This window comes from Dromiciops gliroides, chromosome 4 (genome assembly GCF_019393635.1).
Source record: "Dromiciops gliroides isolate mDroGli1 chromosome 4, mDroGli1.pri, whole genome shotgun sequence".
In the NCBI taxonomy this organism is placed as follows: Eukaryota; Metazoa; Chordata; class Mammalia; order Microbiotheria; family Microbiotheriidae; genus Dromiciops; species Dromiciops gliroides.
The window spans coordinates 425,326,272-425,349,057 of NC_057864.1; the positions used below are offsets into that span (position 1 = coordinate 425,326,272).

Sequence of the window (22,786 nt, forward strand, 5' to 3'; positions counted from 1 at the left end):
TGAGATTAGTGGGAAGTGTGCAGAGGGATCAACACACATCCACCACCACTCCTGGAAAAGCGCATGTCCTAATGGTGGAAGGTCAGTGGCATCAGTTTTGAATAGGCTATGGTGACAACTAATTAACCACACACTATAACAGCAAGCCCTAGCTTTTATAAGCGTTAAGAGTTCGTTTACGGTATCATTTTGAATAGGCAACTGTGACAGTTAATTAGCCACAAAAATGCAACATACAAAAGAGAGCACTAGTTTGCATATGGGTTAGCACCTTTTAAGAATAAGCTAGGTTCTAGGCAAAAGATCGCTCTCTGGGACGCTGCTACAGATGGGAGAACGGAAAAGAAATGTTTTTGTTTACTCTTTTCTCTGTAGATTGGCCACTTTTTTCCCTGCCCCCTTTCCTCTCTACCTCCTTCCACCTACTCAGAAAACACGACTGAAAGAGGCACGTGAGATGATGCCTCTGAGCAAATTTTAAGCTTGCAAGCTCAGGGAATCTGAATGGAACTTACCTTCCCTTCTTCTCCGCGTTCCTTCCCCCCTTTACCACCCCTCCTCCCCCCCCCCCCTCCGCGAGAAAAATCACAGAATTTATGGGATCATCTGAAAATCCTGCTGAGGGTAGTCCCTCACTACTTCCTCTTCTGGGATGTGGGAATAACTTTTTCCTTTTCTTTTAAAGAAGGAAATCCCAAAGAGAGTAGGAAGGGTGTGTATAGAGGGTATTGAGCACAGTAAAGCTAAAGGAAAATTTAGGTCCGGGGAGAGTCAGCATCTTGGCTGGAAAGTGGTGAGGAGTTGGGTAACTGCTGCGAGAAGGAGGAATACGTACAAGAAGTTAGACGCCGGGGCTTTTAGAACCGAGGCGGGAGAGGATTTAGTGGGAGAGCTAAGGAAGGGATTCTAATCTTAGAGCATCCGAGTCTTACGGCAGCGCCCCTCCCCCACCTCCCCTTCACACTCCAATGTTCCATTCACAAGTTTCTGGCCTAGAGGCCCCTCCCGGTTCCTCCCGGCCTAGGGCGCAGTTTCCTCTGCTGCAATTGGTGAGCTGCAACAAAGCCTTAGCAACCGGCTCCTAGTGACCCGATTGGGCGCCTGGTAACTACTCGGGCGTGGGGCTTGGGGGGAGCTAGGAGAGGGGCGGCCTCTTTAAGGGATGGCCGCGGAGCGGTGAAAGTGGAGGAAGGGGGGGGGGAGGGCGGGGAGGTAGGTCTGGGGGTGGACCTAGAGGAGGAGGAGGAGGAGGAGGAGGAGGAGAAGGAGGAGGAAGGAGAAGAAGAGGAGAAGCAGAAGCCGCAGCAGCAGCAGCAGCAGAAACAGAAGCAGGAGAAGGGGCTAAAGGCAGAGGAGGAGCAGCGGCTGCCAGTCGGGCAGGCACCCAGGCGCCTGCCTGCCTGCAGCACAAGTAGCCACGGGCGCGATCGGGGCCAGTAGTCTCCTCCTCCATGATCACTTTGGGGGCCGGGAGCAGACTTTGCCCGGACGTGAGAGCTGGTCTGCGTATCTCAAGGCGCGGCGGCGGCGGAGCGGGGTCGGGCGCGGTGCAGCGGCGGCCGGGGGAGTGTGCGCCCCGCGCAGGCAGGGCTCGAGCTCGGGCTCCCCTCGGAATGTCCCCGGGGCGCCCCGCGCGCTGACCCCCCAGCAGCCTCCGCCTTCTGCTCCCGCTCCTGCCGCCGCCGCCGTCGCTGTAGCCGCCGTCGCCGTCGCCGTAGCCGCAGCCACCACTTTTCTCTCCGCCTGGCTTCGCGCTCGGAGCTCCGAGCTCTTTGGCCCTGGGGAAGAAGGGAACTCCCGGGGGGTGGGTGAAACCAGTCACGATCAAGCCCTCTGGAGCACGGCTCACGCTTAAGATGGCAGCGGACGCCGGAGACCTAATCGGGGCTTCCGAGTTCTTGAAAGGTGAGGGGCAGCCCTCCGGACCCCCGCCCCGCCTCTTCCATCCCCCCCATCCAGTCCCTGCCCCGTCCCGTCCCGTTCGGCCCCGCCCCGTCCCGTCGCGTCCCGTCCCGTCCCGGTCACGCCGCTTCTCAGCCAAGGGGGCTCCCCGGCTACCGCCGGGCTTTTCCGCACCCCGCTAGGTTCCTGCCCCCTTGCTCCCCCGGGACCCCCTGCCGCTTCCGGCTTCTGGTCCTTCCCCGACTGCTGGGATCGGCCCTTGGTCTGAGCGCATCTCCCCGCGGCAGCCGCCCCCTTGTCCCTTTCTGGAATTCTTACACACCGGGGGGGCCTTCCCGGGACTCCCTAAGGGGAGCTGCCCCCCCTCCCCCCAGCTGTCCTCCCCATCCTTCGGATCTCTCCATTCTCTTGGACCCCACCCCCTCCCCAAACCACACCTCTTTGTCTCCCCCTCCCACCCCTTTTTCATAGTCCTCCTCTTGGGAGTCTCAAGGTCTAGAGCGGCCCAGGAGCAAAAAATGTTTCTTTTGTTGTATCCCCAACTCCCTTTAATTGGGGCCAAATGAGAAGAGAGGCGATCTCAGAGTTCATCCCCTTTCCTCTTCCTCTGCAGCTCCTCTCTTCCTTCACTGAGGTGTTCTCCAGTTTCTGATGCTAGTAGCCACAGTTTGAGACCATAATTCCACGTGTTTCTGTTTCTTTATTTTGTGGTGGTGGGGTATGTCTTTAAAGCTGAGAAATGATTATTATATCTGTCCTTTTTGTGTTCTGCACCCTTTGCTATTTAGCTCTCATCCCTCCTATACTCAGTGATCAGACAGGACACAGACTCTTGGATCCATCTCTAATGATTCCTAACCTTGAGCAAATCACAGAATCTTCCATAGCCTCAGTTTCCTCATCTGTGAAATGAAGGGCTTACACTAGATGGGCTCTGAGGTGGCTCTGTATCTATGATCCCACTTCTGATATATTTTTTCCTCTCTTTTAAATTTGTCTTTCAGATCGCTTATATTTTGCTACTTTAAGGAATAGACCAAAAAGCACAATAAATACCCACTATTTCTCCACCGATGAGGAGCTGGTCTATGAAAAGTAAGTTTCTGTTTTGTTTTGTTTTCCAGTTCTCTTTGGGAAAATATTTTGCTACTCTGTGGCAGTTTCTGAGACTGTAACACCCACCTGCTCCCTCCACTCCAGTCTCCCCTCCCCCCAGTGGATGAGTACAAATAAGAGAAAAATCATCATTTTAGCAGTGTTTTTAAAGCTTGGGTTGTGATGCAACATATTTATTGTAGGTGTTATGTTTAAAGTGATCAGCATTTCACCTCAGTAGACATATGGGTGCTGTTATTGTAGGGAATGCTTGCAAAATTTGAGAGAAACAACTTCTTGGTTATATAGGTGGCTGTTTTGTGAAGAAAAAATTCACTCCAGAGTACACCTACATGAAAAGTCTACAGAGAGACTGCCAATTTACTAGGCGTGATAATTGACCTCTTAGTCACCAAGTATTTATGGAGCACCCACAGTGTGCATAGAAATGACCTAGACTAAAGCACTTTAAACTTTGCACACCAGCATAGCAGTGCTTAAGAAGGGTTTTGTCCTTAGTTCCCAATGAATGGAGCACATTAGATGGAAGCTGAATCCAAGTGACTTATGTGGTGCTATATCCAGTTGAGTGTTATGGGTTTTGTGGCAAATTGTTTCATATTGATTAGGAAATATGGATCCTAAGTGATGTAAAATACTGTTGTCTGCAACTGAAAGAATGTAAAGACCCTGGCTTTTAGAAATAATTTAGAAGGAAGTCAGATTTTACTCTATGAAAGTGTAAGCAGGGTTAGGGATTAAGGATCAACTGGTCTTTGAGAATGAAATAGGAAATGTTGATTTCCTCTTTTTTTTTTTCAGTTAAAAACAGAGGGCAGGGATATGTAAAAACACCATTTAACATATTCAACAAATGAATTTTACTCTTTTTTTTGTGTGTGTGTGTGAGGGCAATGAGGGTTAAGTGACTTGCCCAGGCTCACACAGCTAGTAAGTGTCAAGTGTCTGAGGCCAAATTTGAAGTCAGGTCCTCTTGAATCCAGGGCTGGTGCCTTATCCACTGTGCCACCTAGCTGCCCCCATCAAATGAATTTTAAACACAGGTTTTGTGTTTTGACCAGTTAAAGAAAAAAGAAGGAAGTAATTTTTTGGGGGGGTGGGATGGGCATTTTGAGGAGGAATAGAGAAAGAAGAGAAGGAACTATGAGGAAGGAAAATAAAGTTCTGAGGATGTTGTCATCTCTGATAAATTTCAACCTTTTTGTTGACTTGGGTTATGTAGTCTTCAGAAGGATGAAGTTTATCATTAATATCTGAGAAGCTCACAAGCTTTCTAGCAATTGAGTACTATTCATTGGAACTTTAGGAAAATCATAAAATTGGAAATCGGGAAAGGACCTCAGAAAACATCTAATCCAAACCTTATTTTAACACGTGAGGAAACTGAGGCCCAGGGTGAAGTAAGTTACTTGACAGGGATCCCATAATGAATTTAATGTCAGAAGGGGGCTTGTTTCTTGACCAAGAATATAGTACATTTTCCACTGTAACACCTGGCTTCTTTTTAAAATCATCTATTGGCTATGAATGGAAATTTAGGATGAGAAATTGAGAGCTGGAAGAGACTTGAAGCCATCTAGGTCATTCTCTATTTCCCCCTCCCCCACTCCCATTTTGTAGATAAGGAAATTAAGGGACACAGAGTAGTTCAGTGACTTGTTCAGGGTCACAAACTGGTAATTGTCCTAGGCAGGATTTGAATTCAGGTCTTCCAGGTACTCAAGTTTCCTACCTACTATTCCATGAGTTGATTAGGGGGAATCACCTTCCCTGGTCTGCTCATAGAAAAGATTATCATGCCTTTAGGGCATCACTCTTTAGTCAGAAGACTGTCTCCTCATATTAATTGTTTTGCTTGATACAAAGGTGGTTTCTTACCTTTTGTAATAATGGTATCTTCCATCTTTTCCTGAGAGCCTACTTTTGATTTCCTTGAAGCCATGTGAAGTTCTGTATGTGTGTGTGTGTGTGTGTGTGTGTGTGTGTGTACACATGTGTACAAGTACATGCCCTTGTGGGTTTCTCTAGGAGAGTGGGAGTATAATGGCCAACTTGGTAGCAGGCTGACTTCCTAAAATACCTACTGGCTATCATGATCTACCTGTTGGGTTGGCTAGGTTTAAAGTCAGGAATGAAGAGGTGTGTCCTGATAATATGAAAATACAAACTTTAAAAGTGGACAGTAAAGGAGTGATTTTTCCTATTACAAAATCATTATTTTTAAAGGATCCACTCTAGAGTTTATTTAAATAGGGAGCTCCCTCTCCTACCATGTTTAAGGTCAAGGTACAACTATAGTGATTTTAAAATATAACAATTATAACAAGAATAAACACTTTCATTTTACCTGTTTTGTTATTGTGACTAAGAGCTCACATAATAGTATTTTATGGTTCATAGAGTGCTTGCCTCCTAACCCTGTGAGATTGCAGTATGCATTTTATTGATAATGAAACTGAAGGCCAGAGAGGTTAAACCATGTACTCACTGTCATATTGCTTATGTCTGTGTCAGAACCTTGATTCATACTTAGGTTTTCTAACTCCAACTCCAGTGTTCTTTTCCTGGTTGAATCAGCTTAGTATAATATATTGGGTATCAAAGATGCAGGCCTGAACCAGACCAAGATGTAATTAGGAAATATTTAACAAGGGAAATAAAAATACAACATAGATAACATTACATTGTAAAACGAGGTCAATATGAGACCTGCCAGGGATCCTTGTTTACAAGGATTAGTGGACCCTATTTCTACTGGAGTTGGACACCACTGGTGTAGTAGATGATAAAGGGCTGGCCCATTCAAATTCTACCTTTGACACACTGGCTTTGTGACTCTGGGCAAAGCATAAATCTCTCTGTGTTCCAGGCCAGTCTCTAAGTGACATATGAGTAATCTCACAGAATTAGAAGTCAGACGTCACCTAAGTTACAGATAAGTTGCCAGTCTGCATGGGCAGAAGGAGTTCACCATTCTAATTAAATCAAATTAAATGGTGTGCATTATGTGATTCTGCCTTTGTATTAAGTGATGGGGATACAAAGCTTAAAAAGGATAGTTCCTGGGGGGGGGCAGCTAGGTGGCTCAGTGGATAAAGCACTGGCCTTGGATTCAGGAGGATCTGAGTTCAAATCCAGCCTCAGACACTAGCCACTTAACTTGACCCTGGGCAAGTCACTTAACCCTCATTGCCCTGCAAAAAACAAAACCAAAAAAACCAAAAAGTACAGTTCCTGCCATCACAGGGTTTACATTCTATTAGGGGCATTAGATAAATTAATAGAAGGAGGTATTATGGGGGAGATGCTTGAAGCTGAGGGGATCAGGAATGGCTTCATTTTGGATGTGGTGGTTGTGCTAAGTTTTGATGGAAATGAAGGATTTTCAAAGGTGGTGAGGCAGAAATCCATTCCAGGTTTTGGGGGATAACCTGTGAAAAGGAAATGAGATATTCTTCAAAAAGGTGAGTTTGTCAGGATTGTAAACTAGTGAAAGGCAGTAATGGAGGATAAGCCTAGAAATGTAGGTTGGAGTCAAGATGTAAAGCACTCTGAATATGCTAAACAAAAGAGTTTGTTGTTCACAGAAGTAATAGGGAACCACTGAAATTTATTGAGCAGGGAGGAGACATTGGCCAATGTGTACTATAGGAATCTCTTTTTAGCAGTTGTGTGGTGGCTAGATTGGAGAGGAGGGTGGGGTGGTACACTTGAGGCAGGGAGACCAATTAGGAGGCTCTTGTGTCATTTAAGGAAGAGGTAATGAGAGTTTCTTTCTTTTTTTTTTTTTTTGCAGTGGTAATGAGAGTTTGATGTGAATGATGTGAATGGAGAAAAATTACAGAACCAAAAATTCTGGTAAATAAAGATAGTGTTATTAAAGAAGAAGGGATTTAAAGCCTGGGAAGTAAATCATATCTGTCATATTTAGTGGTAGACCCTGGATCAGGGAGAGTCAGGGTAGCAAAGAGGGCAAAATCTCCTTGCTTGACCCTTGTCTCAACAACCAAACCAAGCGAAAAATCCAAACTAAGCCAAATTAGAAATGAATTCCAGAGGTTTCCTTTTTGTATTTCAATTCAGGTACTTAATTGGATTTCCTTTTTAGTCTAAACTAAAAGTACAGTGTTGAAAATGGTTAGTTACCAAAGTTACTTTATTAATCTGTCTCATCACACATACTTTGACTAAGTATGTTTCAATTTCTTAGAGATTTGTGAGTATGGCCACCCATTAAAGAAGTGAGCTTATCACCAAACTGTAAGCTTCAGTAATGGTTAGAGAGAAAAGATTTCTTGAATGGTCAGTATTACTATGTTACCTTAAAACTGGTTCCTCCTTGATTATTTGTCTTTTTAGGAGTCCTGGGACGTTAGTTCTTGAGTAGTGTTGGAGTAATGATTGGAATATAATAGTTTGAAAATAGCTCCAGGTATTTCAATGTAAATGTTAAAAAATGCATGTGGTTGAAGAGAATTGGAACCTTGGATCTCCATTTTGTAGATGAAGCCATGAGGCAAAGAAGTTAAAAGAATTTACTTGGACACAACTATGCAATTTGGTTAATTCATTGTCAGCAACATTTGTCAAATGTCCACTGTACTTTTGTGACTGAGTATCATTGTGACTCCTGTTTGAATTTTTATTTTGGGGGTTAGGAATTAACTTATTAAATGGTATCTTATTAAATGAAGGGACTATGTGTTTGTTCTATAGTTTGATAACTAGCACCCTAATTAGTGATTGGCAAATGTTATCTTAAAGCTTTGTTATTTATGGGTGAAATGCTTTCTTTAGTGTTCTTCCATGGCTAGAAATCCAACATACAGTGATGTTTAGCAAGCTTTAAGTGAACATACTTCTAGCTTTTGTTGGTGTGTAAAGGGAGAAGTTAGCTACAAACAAAATCAAATTATTATTAATTGACTTTTAAATTTATGTACCCTGTTTCTTGGTAATAAGAAGAGGCAGTGGGTGGTGCAGAGTGTTGAAATTGGAATCAGGACCCTGGGGTTTGAAGCCAGCCTTTGACACTGGTTTGTGATACTTTTATCTCTCTGGATTGTAGTTTCCTAATCTGTAAAAGGAGATGATAATATTTGTACCAATAATATTTGTACTACCTACTTACAGGGTCAAGGTAAGGAAGGACTCTTTTTGTAAACCTTAAAAGAGATAGGAACTAAGAACTGGGCCTGTGATTTTACTGGTCCAGGGAACTACCAGCTGAAGAAACTCCCTCTCTCAGTAATTCTACTTTCTCTGATTACGAGGCTGACTCTGCTCTCTATTTAGTACGCTGTGCTTGCTGCCTCTCAAAGCCTACAAAGAACTTCATAAGTATGAGTTTTTGCCAAGAAGAGTTGTAGTAAAAGTGCTGTTGGCCTTGGAGTTGGGAAGAACCTACTTCTGACACAGCCTGGATGTGTAATTCCAGTAGCAAATCACTTAACGCTTCAGGGCTTTAAGTCTAGTTCCATGATTATCAGTTTTAGACGACTGGTTTCACGCAAGACCTTCTTAGACTGATGAAATCACAGGTCCACCAGCTCATCTCTGAAACCCCTACATTGTTATCTATCTTATAAATGATAATGCCAGGGATGGTTTGGCCTTAATGCCACTTAGGACAATAAAGGAAGGGATCTTGGGAGAGTTCCAAGACTAGGGAGAACTTTTCTCATACCTTTGAACTGGCCGTGCTCTTGGGTTTCAGCTATATTTCTTTCTTTTTTTTTTTTCTATTACCAACTTTACAGTCTCATTGCCACAGTCTTTCCTGCCTTTAGACTCCACCCTTAGTACTCACCACCACAGGCCAGCATCACTACTTCCTGTGTAAAGTGTGCAGTGAAGTCTGTGAAGCTCTTGGAAGGGCAGAGGATTCCCATGGATTCTAGCTGTGATGCTGTAAAAATCCCGACCAGCATACACATGGCTAGATAATGTCTCTATTAAATGACAGAGACTGTGTATCACCTTCTGTCTTGCACATATAGTGGTGCTTATTACATTTTTGATGAATGAGTGAGTGAAAAGCTAGATTCCTGTTTAAGGTACAACCTTAGGAATTTAGCCCTTTAAAAAATTAGAGTTGATATAAAACTGAAAGAGATAGCTAGTAGGAATGATAGAATTGGGATCCTGAAAGATCTTGACAGGTTGGCATAGTGGGCCAAGAAGATTTCATTTAATAGGGATGTGCCAGTCCCTACAGGGATTCCAAGTCAGGATTCTATTGCCCAAGTAGCAGGTGGGGTGAGGGGGTGATGGTAGTAGAGAGAGGCATGGCTACACAGTAGTTTATGTGGACCCCCCTAAAAAAACCCCAACACAGCTAGGTGGTGAAGTGGATAAAGCACTGGCTCTGGATTCAGGAGGACATGAGTTCAAATCCAGACTCAGACACTTGACACTTACTAGCTGTGTGACCCTGGGCAAGTCACTTAACCCTCATTGCCCTGCAAAAAACCCAACCCAAAACAAAACAAAAAAACCCTCCAGCAACCACCACCAGAAACACAACAAATCAAATAAAAACAAAAAATAGTCATTTTAACTATTATAAATACCCAAATCAACTACAAAAGACCTATGAAGAAAGATGCTATCTGCATTCAGAGAAAGAACTGATAAATAGAAGTATGTATAGAATAATTTTACACCCCCCATATCTATTTGTGTATAATGATAGCCATTTTGGGGGGTAGGGAAGAAAAACAGAAAGTTACATGATAACTTTGTTATGAATTTGAAAAGAATATCAAGAGATTTGCTGTTTCATGTGTAATCAATAGGTTTAAAAATCCCACTATGTTACAGAAATGCATATTTTATTTCATAAATTAAAAACAAACAAATAAATAAAATTTAAAGACAAAAAAAACTAAACCAAACACCAAACTCTTGGGAATTTTAATGCCTTGAAAGCTCCCTAGTGTGGCATGATAGGCAAAAAAGTAATGTTATTTGAGGCTGCCTTGATAGAACTATTTAGTGTCTACAGTTGGGAGGCAGGAGGGGAGAAGAATTGATGGTCCCATTATACTTTGCCTAGGTCAAAACAAATCTGGGATGTTGTATTACATTTAGTGTAACATTTTAAGCTGGACAAACTGCTGAAGTGTGTTGGTTAGCTAGGAGCAATTAAAGTAGGGAGGTTCTTAACTGTTCCTGTGTCATCGGCTCCTTTGGCAGTCTAGCAAAGCCTAAGGAACTCTTCTCAGAATAATATTTTTAATTTCATAAAACAAAATACATAGAATTACAAAGGAAACCAATTATCTTGAGATACTGTTATTAAAAACAATAACAATGAAACCCTAAAACCAGTCCCATAGATCCCAGGTTAAGAATGCCTGCATTAAAGGGATTGGTGGTGTTGCTTAACCTAGAGAAGAAGAAGCCTTAGGAAATATGTAATCACTGACTTCAAATAGTTGAAGATCTGCCATATGGAAGCGAGATTAGACTTGTGATATTTGGCCCCAGTGAATATTTCAGAGTGGCAAATTGAGGCTCCATGTGAGAAGAAACTCCTTAATTGTTAGAATTTCTGGAAGGTAGAACAGGCTATCTGAGAGGAAAGCAGGCTCTCCCTCACCAGAGGTCTTTTTTTTTTTTTGGTGAGGCAATTGGGGTTAAGTGACTTGCCCAGGGTCACACAGCTAGTAAGTTGGCAAGTGTCTGAGGCCAGACTTGAATTCAGTTCCTCCTGACTCCAGGGCCGCTCCTCTATCCATTGCGACACCTAGCTGCCCCTAAAGGTCTTAAAATAGAAGCTCAATGACCACTTATTTGAGGATGCCCTTGGAGAGGATTCCCATTTGGGTATAGATTAGACTGGCAGACCCAGAGGGACATCTTAATTTTGTGGTTATTGTTTCCTTTTTGTTTCTTTGTAAGTTTTTGTAAGTCTTTACATTTTCCATGCAAATGTATCATATTACCCACTAAGTGTAAGATTCTTGAGGACAAGGACACTTTATTCGCTTTTACCTTTTTCCTGTTTCTCTAGCACCAGCCCATTTGGCAAAACTCATAGTTGGCAATTGATACACATCGAGTTTGGGAACCACAATTCTAATGGGGTAATGGGAAAAGTCCTGAATGAGGATCAAGGAGACCTATTTCTGGGGCTCTAATCCCTGCTTTGTCAAACAGACTATTCAGTTTAATAGGGATACTTACCATATACAAGGTGCTGGATTTAGGAACTGCCAATACCAAGAGGAAATTAACATAGTTCCTGCCCTTAAAGAGCTTGTGTTCCAGTCTTAAGAAGATATTAAGATATATACACTAATAAAAGTGTGACATAGGGTAACGTGACAAAGCTACAGGAGACATTTAGGCAGAGTTGTCTAAGAGAGGGGTAGCTAGGTGGCACAGTGGCTAGTGTGCTGCACCTGGAGTCAAACTTATCTTCCTGAGTTCAAATCCAAACTCAGATACTTATCAGCTGTGTGACCCTGGGCAAGTCACTTAACACTGTTTTCCTGAGTTCCATAGCAAACCTCTTCAGTATCTATGCCAAGAAAACCCCAGATGGGGTCATGGAGGACAGCTAATGAAATGCGGTCAGGAGAAAAGCAGTCTTACACAATAGTGGTGGTGTGAGGAGTGGAGAATAGAAGGAGGAAGCAAGAGATGATATAGAGGTAGATTCAACAGTACTTGGAAGGAAAGGAACAAGCATTTATTACGTACCTCCCATGTGCTAGGACAGTGCTAAATGATATATAGTGCTTTATCATCTCATCTGATTCCCTCAACAACTTGGAAGGTAGGTGCTATTATCATCTCCATTTTCAGATTGAAGAAACTGTATACCCAGGGTCATACAGTAAGTATTTGAGGCCATGTTTGAACTCAGGTTTTCCTGACTTAAGACCCAGCACTCGATGTACCTGATAGCCTCTGGTAATTAAGTGATTGAAGGAGGTTGGATGATGAAAAGGAAAGATTCAAAGATGACTCTGAGGTTTTAAGACTGGGTGACATTTTTGGGAGGTGGTTCAGTGGAAAAGACATTGAGTATGCAGCTAAAGGATTTGGCTTAGACTCTTGACTCAGCTTCTTAATATTTCTGTGACTTAAATTTAAGTTTGGTTGGCTTCAATTTCCTCATCTGTAAAACGAAAGGATTGGACTAGACAATATCAGAGTTCCCTTTTAGCTCTAAATATATGATCCTATGATGAACTCAGTTTGGGACATGGTGAGTTTGAATTTTTATAGGGACAGAAATTTGGGACTGATGCTTAGGGAAGAGATTCTGGTTGAATTTATAGGTTTAGGAGCCATGCAAATGGATGAAGAAGATGAGAGGAGAATCAGAGACAGAACCTTGGGTTTACCCACACTTGTAAGGGAGGGTAACAAGAACTAGGGAACAAGAAAATGAATTATCAAATGAGACATATGGGGGAGAACGAGGAGGAAAGTAACATCATGGAAGTCAAGTGAGATGAGAATATCAAGAAAAGGAGGGTCCTGTCATCAGTATCATATGCCACACACATATTAAGGAACAGGAGGATTGAGAAAAGGTCATTGGATTTATTTAAGATGCCCCTGTTGATGAGAGAGTGAATTGGAGGGGTCATATGGAAGCTAGATTAAGGGGGGGGGTAAAGAAGCGGAGGCCATTACTGAATATACTTACAGAAGTTTTTAATAATGAAAAGGAGGAGAGAAGTTGATGATACTTCCGAGGGGTCAGAGCATGTGTCTTTTTTTTTTTAGGATAGGTGAGACCTGAACATATTTGATAGTAGTGGGAAAGAAGCCAACAGGGAGGCAGAGTATGAAAATGAACAAGAGAATATGATGTATAGACCAATGTCCCTGGAGGAGTCTGGAGGTGATGGAATTAATGGCACAAATTGAAGTTAGTCTTGACAAAGAAGAAGGAAAGGATGGGGGAGATCACAGAGAGGTTTTGAGTTGTGCAGAAGGGAGATGAAGGAGTTGCAGTTAGATGGCTTCCATCTTTTTAGTAAAGGAGGAGGTGGGTCATCTGCTAAAAAAGAAGGGATGAGTCAGGAATGGGGTTTGAGTGACAGAAAGTTTGGAGCAACTAATTCAGTAAAAGGAAGGTTTGGAATTACTTCTGTGGGAAGTATGAGATGGAATTATAAGGATGATTACAAAGAGCTAGGTTGGTTTCATCAAGAACAGGTTATGCCAGACTAACCTCATTTCTTATTTTGACAGTACTATATTGGTAGGTGAAGGGAATGCTGTGGATATAGTTAACCTAGATTTTCTTAAAGCTTTTGATAAAGTATTTCATTACTCTTATGATGAAGATGGAAAGAGGTGAATTAGTAGTACAATGAGTTTCAGAACTGATTGGGATGAACAGACTCAAGGATTGGATGTTAATGGTTCATTGTTGATACGGTGGGAGGTCTCCATTGGTGTATCCCAAGGATCTCTGCTTGGTCCTGTGCTGTTGAATGTTTCTTATCAACAGATTTCAAGTTTGCAGATAACACAAAGACAGGAGGGATAGCTACCACAGTGGATGACAGTCAGGACCCAAAAGGATCCTGACAAGTGAGACCACTGGACTGACCTGGATAAAATTAATTTCATTCAGGATAACTGTAAAGTCTCACATTTGGGTACCAAAAATAAGCTTTACAAGTATAAGGTGGGGAAGATATACAGAGTAATTGTGAAAAAGATCTGTGGGTTTTAGAGTACCACAAACTCAATATGATTCATCACTTTGTGTGGCATCCAAAAAAGCTAATTCAGTCAAACTGCAGCAAAAGGGGTAAAGGAGCTGAAAGGTGATAGTCCCTCTGTATTCTGCCCTTGTTAGAACTCATCTTAAGCATTGGATTCAGTCTGGGTGTCATGGATGAAGAAGAGCATTTATAACCTGGAGAATGTCTAGGAGAGGGCATCGAGGATATTGAAAGGACTTGATTTCATGTCATATGGGAATCATTTGGAGGGGCCTGACATATTTGATTTGGAGAAGAGCAGAGTTAGAGGGGATGTGATCACTATCTCGAACAAGTATCTAATAGGTTTGTCCTGTGAAGGAGGGACTAAGCTTGTTCTTTGGCCCTGGAGAATGCAACCACAACCAGTGGGCAGAAATTGCTGAGAACCAACAAATTAGGGAAAGCTTCCTAAGAATTAAAAGCATTTAATAGTGATATGGGCTGCTTCTAGAAGGTGATAGGTTCTTGAATTTTGGAGGTTTTTAAGTAGAGGCTGGATGCCCACTCATTGGGTATGTTTGTAGTGGGAATTTCTTTTGTGTATAGGTTGGTCTAGAGGGTCCCTAAGAATTCCTTCCAGTGCTCAAATTCTTTGATTCTTTGGTTCTATTGTATTCTGATTGATGCCCTAAGTATGTATAAGTTATTTCACTTCTTGAAACCTCAGTTTCTTCATTTGAAAATTTTGAGTGTTGAAGTAGGTGATCTCCAGGACCTCAAGGCGCATAGATTTAGGACCTTAGAGGTCATTGAGTCCAACCTTATTATTATTATTATTATTATTATTTTGGTGAGGTAGTTGGGGTTAAGTGACTTGCCCAGGGTCACACAGCTAGTGTCAAGTGTTTGAGGCCAGATTTGAACTCAGGTACTCCTGAATCCAGGGTTGGTGCTCTATCCACTGTGCCACCTAGCTGCCCCCAACCCTATTATTTTGTAGATGAGAAATTGAGAGCCAGAGAAGTTAAGTGACTTACCTAGGGTCATATATCTAGTGCAGTTCTGAGGTGAGATTTGAACCTAGGTCTTCCTGACTCCATGTCTAGTGCTCTATCTAAATATGCCAGGATATAGATTCTTTACAAACCACACTTCAATAAAAACCTATTGAAAACCAGGGAAAAACAAAATATAAATGGCAATTTAGTTTCATAATTATAATATGATTCTTTGGCTCCAAACTATACCTGCCCATTACTATATAATTTTGGTTCTGTTGTGGCTGTTAAGATGGCACCAATTAGGAAAAAATGACATGCCTTTACAGATCAAAGTTAATTTCAAAATATGGAATATTTAAATCACACTTAACATAGCTATAAAAATAATTTTTATATTTGAGTAAAGCTCTAACAGGTAGCTTTGAAAGAGCTGGTATTTCCTTAACAAAGATGAGACCATCAACAGTACTCATTTCTATGAGAGTCCTTTTCTTTCCCAGGTGTGACACTGCACCAGTCCATAGAGGATCTGTAAAGAGGATATGGAGAAAGGAAAGGGTGAAGGGAGGAGAGCCCAGAGAGAGAAGAGGGTCAGAGACAAGCAAGAGGAAAGAGAGAGGAGGAATATGCCCATGCTTAGCAAAACACCAGCTGATTGATTAGTTCTTCAAAAGTGGCTACTTTGATGGTACCAGTTATCAGCTGGGGGAGGCAGGAGGGAGAGGCATGGCCTAAGGAGATCACTTACAGATATAATATCTTAGAGCCTCTGTTGAATAATCATGGCCCTAAATTTGCATAGCACATTCTAAAGCTCTTTTACATTCATCATCATAGGTAGGACACATTATCATCCCCATTTATTGGGAAGTTTTTATTTTTTAAATCTTTGATTTGAGCTGTTTTGTGATTTGGATTTTCAAAATGAAATGAATAAAAAAACAACACAAAAGAAAACAAAAACCCAACCACCCTAAGCTAACAGAGGTTTTAATCTATGTTAAAGAAAGAACAAATGGAAACTAAGGGAACAAAGTGGGCTTTTTAAGAATAAGCCCACAAAAATGACTTTTCAGGGCTTAATCTAGTGAAAGGTTATCTGTGCTGTTGAATCTTACTTCTTTTCCCATAAAGATTTCTTCACAAGGAACAGGTACTCTTGTATAAAAGGAAAAACAAAAAGCAGACAACAACCCAGCAACCCAGAAACTTCAGCACCCGGACTTCTTTTTGTTGTTGTCTTCAAGAGGACTGGTCTGTTCAGAACATAAAAAATAACCCACCTAACAAACACCCTTCAAAAAGTTCCAGTGCTTTCTGGGTCATTTTACAGTAAAGTCTAAAATAATTTTTCTCTGTAATTCTAGGAAGAGGCTAAAATAGTTGACACTGAAGTCCTCGTTAGCAGCTACAGTTGCATAGTAGTTTCCCCCCAGCTCCAATTTCTTATTAGCTGCTTATTATGTTTTTGGTATTTTAGGGACAGCTTTTTGTAATGGGATTAGCTGGGGATTTGTAATCTGAGGATCTGGGTTTGAATTCTGGCCCTTTAATTTTGTCCTTTATTCGACCTTGGGCAAATCACTTAATCCCTGTGGTAATCAGTTTCCTCATCTGTAAAATGTGACAGTTTGATTAGATGATCTCCCAACATCTCTTGCACATTTAAGTCTGTGATCCTCTGAGACAGAGGTGTAAGACTTGTAGGCCACTGAAACTCCTGGGGTAGTGGTGGCCCCAGAACCACATTAAATGTCACTGGGAAATGTTTAATAAAATAAGTAAAAATATAATAGAACACATATAAGATTATTTTGTGGTTTTCCAAGTCAGTATAGACCAGCAGGGATTTGTGATAAAATAATGGGATTTAGCAGATACTCAAAGGCCCACCTGGAGATTAATCTAAACTGATTGAATTTAGAGTGATTGACTGCTGATTAGCCTACTTCAAGTTAACTAGATTGTAAGTACACCTGGCTAGCCCTTAAGAAGGTATTGTTCTCAGAAGCTAAAGACTTTGAACTCAAGTTGAGACCACCTTCAAATCCAGTGAACCAATGGATTTGGATGATGCTAGCCAATCAGCTTGAAGCAATGTGTAAGGACCGCCTATGCTCCGGGCCTATAAAAAAGCTTCCACGCTCAGTTTGGGGAGTTTGTGATTGAAGCAGGCTCGTGGTGGAGGACTTGAGGAAGAACCTGACCAGGCTGGAACTCTAGGCTAGATAGGCCTTTTCTTAACTTTCTGAATTCCACATGAATACCTGGTATGCTTTAATAAATGCTTAATGCCCAAAGACTGGTGCTAAAGCTTCTAATTTAAGGCAACCACACATTAAGATTTTAAACATCACAGATTCCTTTCTATTTGAGTTTGACACCATGGTAGGCTCCTGTGGGTTATGTGTTAGGATGCTGTGATATTTTAGGTCTCATCCTGTTTATGAGCTCTGCATGGGAACTCAATCAAAATCCTGCAGTCCTCTTGTCAGTCAAATCTTTATTCATTGATTTACTAGAAGAAAAAATTGCTTTCTAATTATCGGTAACCTTCACTTAATTATTTGTAGGCTTGGCATTACCAGTGCTTACTGTCATTAGTTGGTACCTAATTAGCTTAATTAAAGTATTCTGCCCACATTTATTAAGTACCTTTTGTGAACCAGATACTAAGAGCTTCCAATACAAAGAGAAAAACCAACATAGTTCTTGCTCTCAAGGATCTTAGGTTATAGTCTTAGTAGAGGAATATGTCATACAGAAATAAAAATGACAGGCTAAAATGTGACCAGAGTAAAGTCAAGATTAATATAAAAAATTATGAGAAGCTCATCCATGAAGTTGAGGGTGTTGGAGTAGAGGAACTCTGAGGTTTCTTCTAGTTCTAAATCTGTATGACTTTCAAGAAGGAGAGAACTTTTTTGGTTGGAGTGATCATGGATGGCTTCGTAGAGGAGGTGTGTAGTACCTTAGGTGGACCTTGAAGAATTTGGAATTAGGGGACCTGAGTTTGAACCTTTTTTTCTGCTACTTACTTAAGGAGCTGTGACAGTCGTCCTTTAACCTCTTTGCAACCCAGTTTCCTCATCTGTAAAATGAGGGGATTAGACTATATAGCTTGTAAGATCTCTATCTCTAAATGTATGATTGTATGTTCCTTTGAATTTATAAACCAAACTTTTTTTATAGCTATGCAGAAAGCCCTTTGGAACCTAAATATTTAATTTATTGTCTAAAGATTCCTCAGTACAAACCTTACTGCAATTTAAGTGAATCGTCTATTCCCATGTATGAATCATGTGGACCATGAGAATAGAAAAGAAGAATGAGGAATCTTGGTCAATTTCATCAACTCACTCTGGCCTGCATCATATATCTTTAGTTGTTTGTTTGTTTGTTTCTCCATCATCAGAAACTGTTAGGTTTGTAAGTTCATATATATTTCAAAGACAAATGCCTTTTAGATTATTAATTGCTCAGTTCCTTTCTGTCCATCTCTCTGTGTCTGTGTATATATGTATATACTTTATACTTAAAGGCTTTGTAATTTCCTGTAATTGGAGTTATTCCTCCCACCAGAGACAATTCACTTCTGCTAGTATCTGTTCACTGTTCTAAGCATTGAAGATACAAAGAAAAAAATGATAGCCTTTGCCCTTTATGGGGAAGAAATAATACATACACATTAAATGAATGCAGAATGTAGAAAATACACTTTTGGGAGTGAGGCAAGCAGTAACAACTGGTTTCAGGAAAAGCTTCATATAGGAAGTGGCAACTGGGTTGAATTTTGAAAGGAGCTGAGGATTCCAAGAGGCAGAGACAACATTCCAGGCTGGGAACCCTAAGTAGATTAATTTAGTTGTAACATAGAGTATACAAGGGGAAGTAATGTAAAGTCAGTCTGAAAGATTGTGCAGGACTTTAAATTCCAGGAACCAGGTTGTGCAGGACTTTTAATTCCAAGAAAACCCAGAAGTTTCTTGAACTTCTGAAGGGCTGACATAATCTGACTGGTGCTTTAGGAATATCAATTTGGCACCTGTGTGGATTGATGAACTGATATGGATAATGGAGGTGGAAGAGAGCCTGCAGGCAGGGAAGACTGATTAGGAAACTATTATAATAATCCATGTAAGAAGTGATAAAAGCCTGAACTAGGGTGATGGCCTTTGTGAGTACAGAGAAGGGGATAGATGGAAAGTTTAGTAGAAATCTTTTGGGAATTGTCATGGCAGAAAAAGTCATTACTTTGCAGCTAACCTGGTAGGGAACTTCTCTGAATATACAACTTTTTCTTGGATGACATGCGGAGAATGTATCATAGCACTCTGACTGGAAACATCTCATGGCATAGTGGATTGAGTATTTCATGTAGAGAAGGCAAGACCTGATGCCTTCCTTGGATATTTATTAGCTATGTGACCCTGGACTAGTGAATTTGCCTTTGCCTCAGTTTCCTCATCTGTAAAATGTGGGTAATAATAGCTCCTATCTCAAAGGCTTGTGAAGATCAAATATGATAGCATATGTAAAGTATCTTGCAAACCTTAAAGAGCTATATGAATACTATTGTTATTATTTTTCCAACTTGTCAGAACCTTCTAGATTTTGCTATCTGCTAGCCTCACCTGTGGGAAGTAAGGATTACTTTCACATAACATGATGGCGCTTTGGAGGAAGAATAATTTAGTGGAGGATATATATATATATGTATTATATATGCATGTATTGATAAATATTTCATGCTTTTATAACAACCATGGTACATTCATGTTGACTACTGATATTTGGTGTTCTTTTTGAGGGGATATTAAAAAGTTAGCTTATTTTGAGAGGCAGCATGATAAAGAGGATAGAGAGCTGCCCTCAAAGCCAGCAAGGTCTGGGTGCAAGGTCCTCTGACAGATACTGGCAGTGAAGGGAGGGACAGGTAAATGGGAGTATCATAACATTCCAGATGGATGACACTACTTGAACAAAGGGGATGAGATAGGAGGCTACTGGACTTGGTGAATGACTGACTGTATAGAAAGGAAGGAGGAGTCAAAGATGAATCCAAGGTTCTGAGCCTTAGTGACAGAGAGAGCATGGTATAATTATTGAAAGTGACAAGAAGAGTTAGGTTAGACGAAAGGAAGGAGGTCTCAACAATTGAGGTAATAAAACATTGCAGTGTTTTAGAAAGATTTCCATTAAAATGGTTAAAACTAAAAAAAACTGGACATGTTTAAAGGGGCAAAGGTTTCATGTTCAAGTCGAGGTAAGGTCAGCCTGAGTTTATTCATTTATTTATAAGCACAGTTAGGGGGGTAGCCAGGTGGCACAGTGGATAAAGCACCAGCCTTGGATTCAGGGGGACCTGAGTTCAAATCCAGCCTCAGACACTTAATACTTACTAGCTGTGTGACCCTGGGCAAGTAACTTAACCCTGTTTGTCTTACTTGATCCACTGGAGAAGGAAATGCCAAACCACTCCAGTATCTTTGCTTAGAAAACCCCAAGTAGGGCCATGAAAAGTCAGATATGACTGAAACAACTGAACAACAAAGGGGCAAAAACCCAATATCTACTAAACGGTGTTAGTCAAAGTCTTTGGAGGCCTTTAGAAAGAGATGAGAGAACTCTGTTCTGGCTTTTTAGATACTGGCCTCTCCAAAAGACAGGAGGAGAGTTGCCTTCTACCTCTAGGATTCATCATGAGTTTGACTTTCCATACTTGGTGTTAAATTCATTGTTTCTTTTTGATTTTGTTGAGAAAGTTTTCGCTTAGTTTTCATTTGAGAAACTTAGAGTTATTTCGGCTTTTTAAATACTTCTTCCATTTCCACCAGAGTTATAATATGATGAACAAACTGTCAACAATATTTAGATATTTATTGAGTGTCTGTATTCATTGTCAGTGCCTGGTGTAATATACAATAGTCTGTCTCTGTTAACTGAGAAATATTTTGTGAATGAAGACACAAGTATGTTTAGTTGACAATTAATTCCTTTGTACAATAAGAAGTTTCTGTCAGTGATAGCATCTTGGATAAAGTGTTCTAGCCAGACAGTGTTGTCCAATGTAATCAAATCATTTTGGCCTAGATATCTTGTGAATGATTTGAAGTTAAGAATTAAACTATTTGGATTCTTTTTCTAGTTGTCCAGTTTAATTTCCTTTTGACAAATAGAGAACACTTGTTATTTGAAGATGACTAATTTTGAAGAATGCTTTGCTTTGTAGTCCTAGATTCAGATCTTAGCCCTGCCACTTGCTTTCCTATCTGGCCTTGAGGAAGTCTCTTGGTGCCTCTGTTTCCTCATCTGTTAAACTGAGACTGTTAGATTGTATTGGATTTGATGACTGCTAAGGTTTGTTGCAATTTTAAAATCCTACAACATTATGATTTCCTTTATTTCTTGTCACATGAGAATAAGAGTTTATTAGATAATGGAAATTTGCCCCTTTCAATGTTTCCAATGTTTTGTTCTTACTTTAGCCATTCTTTTGATGGAAACCTTGCAGCAAACCACCTGAAACATATTTAAGCATGTATGATGAACTCTAGAACTAATGGGAAGCGAAGCAGGTGGTGTCACTCTGTGGGGAAACAAGGAAGAGACAATTTTATTGCTACTAGGTACAAATGCATTTAGTTTCTGTGCCAGAAAATTTTTTTCTTTATGACATGAAGATATTGTCACATGTATTACAGTGAGGGTTGCAACTCTTTGGTGGAGAGAGGGGGGGGGGTTGTTTGCACAATTTTCGGTGCATGTCCAGATCAAAAAATCAGCCTGTTATGTACTGAAAATGATTTAACTTTTTTTTTTTTTAGATAACTCACGGTCATTCTTCATATGTGTTTATGTATCGTATATTGTTGTATTAAGAATTATGCCTCTGGAGGGTGATGGTGGTTGTTAAAGACAGAGGGCTTCTTAGTCCTAAGCTCAAAGCCATCAGACTATTCTGCTTTTTTCATTTCTTGTATCTTTTTTTTCTATTTCTTACCTTTTTGCTACCATCTAGACATCATTTCGTTACTCTTATTTTCTCCTTCTAAGCTGATGGGACTAGAAAACAAGTTACTATGCGTGTTAGAATTATGTCTAAAATGAAAGTAAGGGCTCAGAGAGAGCTTAAGGGTCCCCAAAAGAAAAATGAATGAGCTTTATTTAGTGTATAAGTGTTTGTAATAGCTATTTTGGCTGCTCAGATAAACTGTGTGTGTATGTAGATAGATAGCTACACACTAGCATATATACACACACCATATATAGGAGATGTGTGTGTGCGTGTGTGTGTGTATATATATATATATATATATACACACACACACACGTTATATACTGTATATACCAGCGAAGGGGGGAGGGGAAAAAGCATTTACATATAGTACAGGCACTGTGTTAAGAGCTTTACAGATATTTCATTTGAACCTCACCATAATACTAGGAGGTACATGCTATTGTTATCTCTATTTTATAAATGACAAAACTGAATCAAACAGAGGTTAAGTGACTTGTACAGGATCACATAGTTAGTATCTGAGGCCAGTTTTGAACTCAGGTCTTCCTGATGCTATTTTCTGTACTTCATCCACTGCACCACCTAGCTGCCTAGTATATATAATATAGTGTCTGTCTATAGCAGGGCTTCTTAAACTTTTTTTCCACTTGTGATTCCTTTTCGCCTCAGAAATTTTTAATGCAACCCCTGGTATATAGGTATATAAAATAGGTATACATAACCTTTTACTATTGCCAAAATTTTTGTGACCTACACATGTAGTTATGTGATACCATATGGGGGTTTCCCACAGTTCAAGAAGCTAGGGTTTATAGTATATGGAGATACACATACTATAGATATACTTTATATACATATATCTATACACTATACACACACATAAATACTGTATATGTGTGTATATATATATATACACACTATATACATAGACACAGATGATACTGTATCTATATACTTTAGATAGTAAATATACTATAGATAAACTACTATGGTATATATTTACATATACTATAGTATTATATAAAAAAATCTATTTATCTATGCACACTATATATGCAACATTT

The 22,786-nt window shown here is 40.5% G+C and overlaps 1 protein-coding gene across 4 annotated transcripts in view; it reads left to right on the forward strand.

Moving 5' to 3' along the window:
* The first annotated feature begins 1,716 nt into the window (after positions 1-1,716).
* Positions 1,717-22,786, forward strand: part of CDC14A (cell division cycle 14A) — a 230,831-nt gene continuing 209,761 nt past the window's right edge. For all 4 annotated transcript variants that reach the window (XM_044003007.1, XM_044003006.1, XM_044003004.1 and 1 more), the window contains exons 1-2: positions 1,717-1,905; positions 2,907-2,997. In XM_044003007.1, coding sequence (XP_043858942.1) covers positions 1,857-1,905; positions 2,907-2,997 — 140 coding nt within the window. In that variant the 5' untranslated portion in view covers positions 1,717-1,856. The remainder of the gene's footprint in view (positions 1,906-2,906; positions 2,998-22,786) is intronic.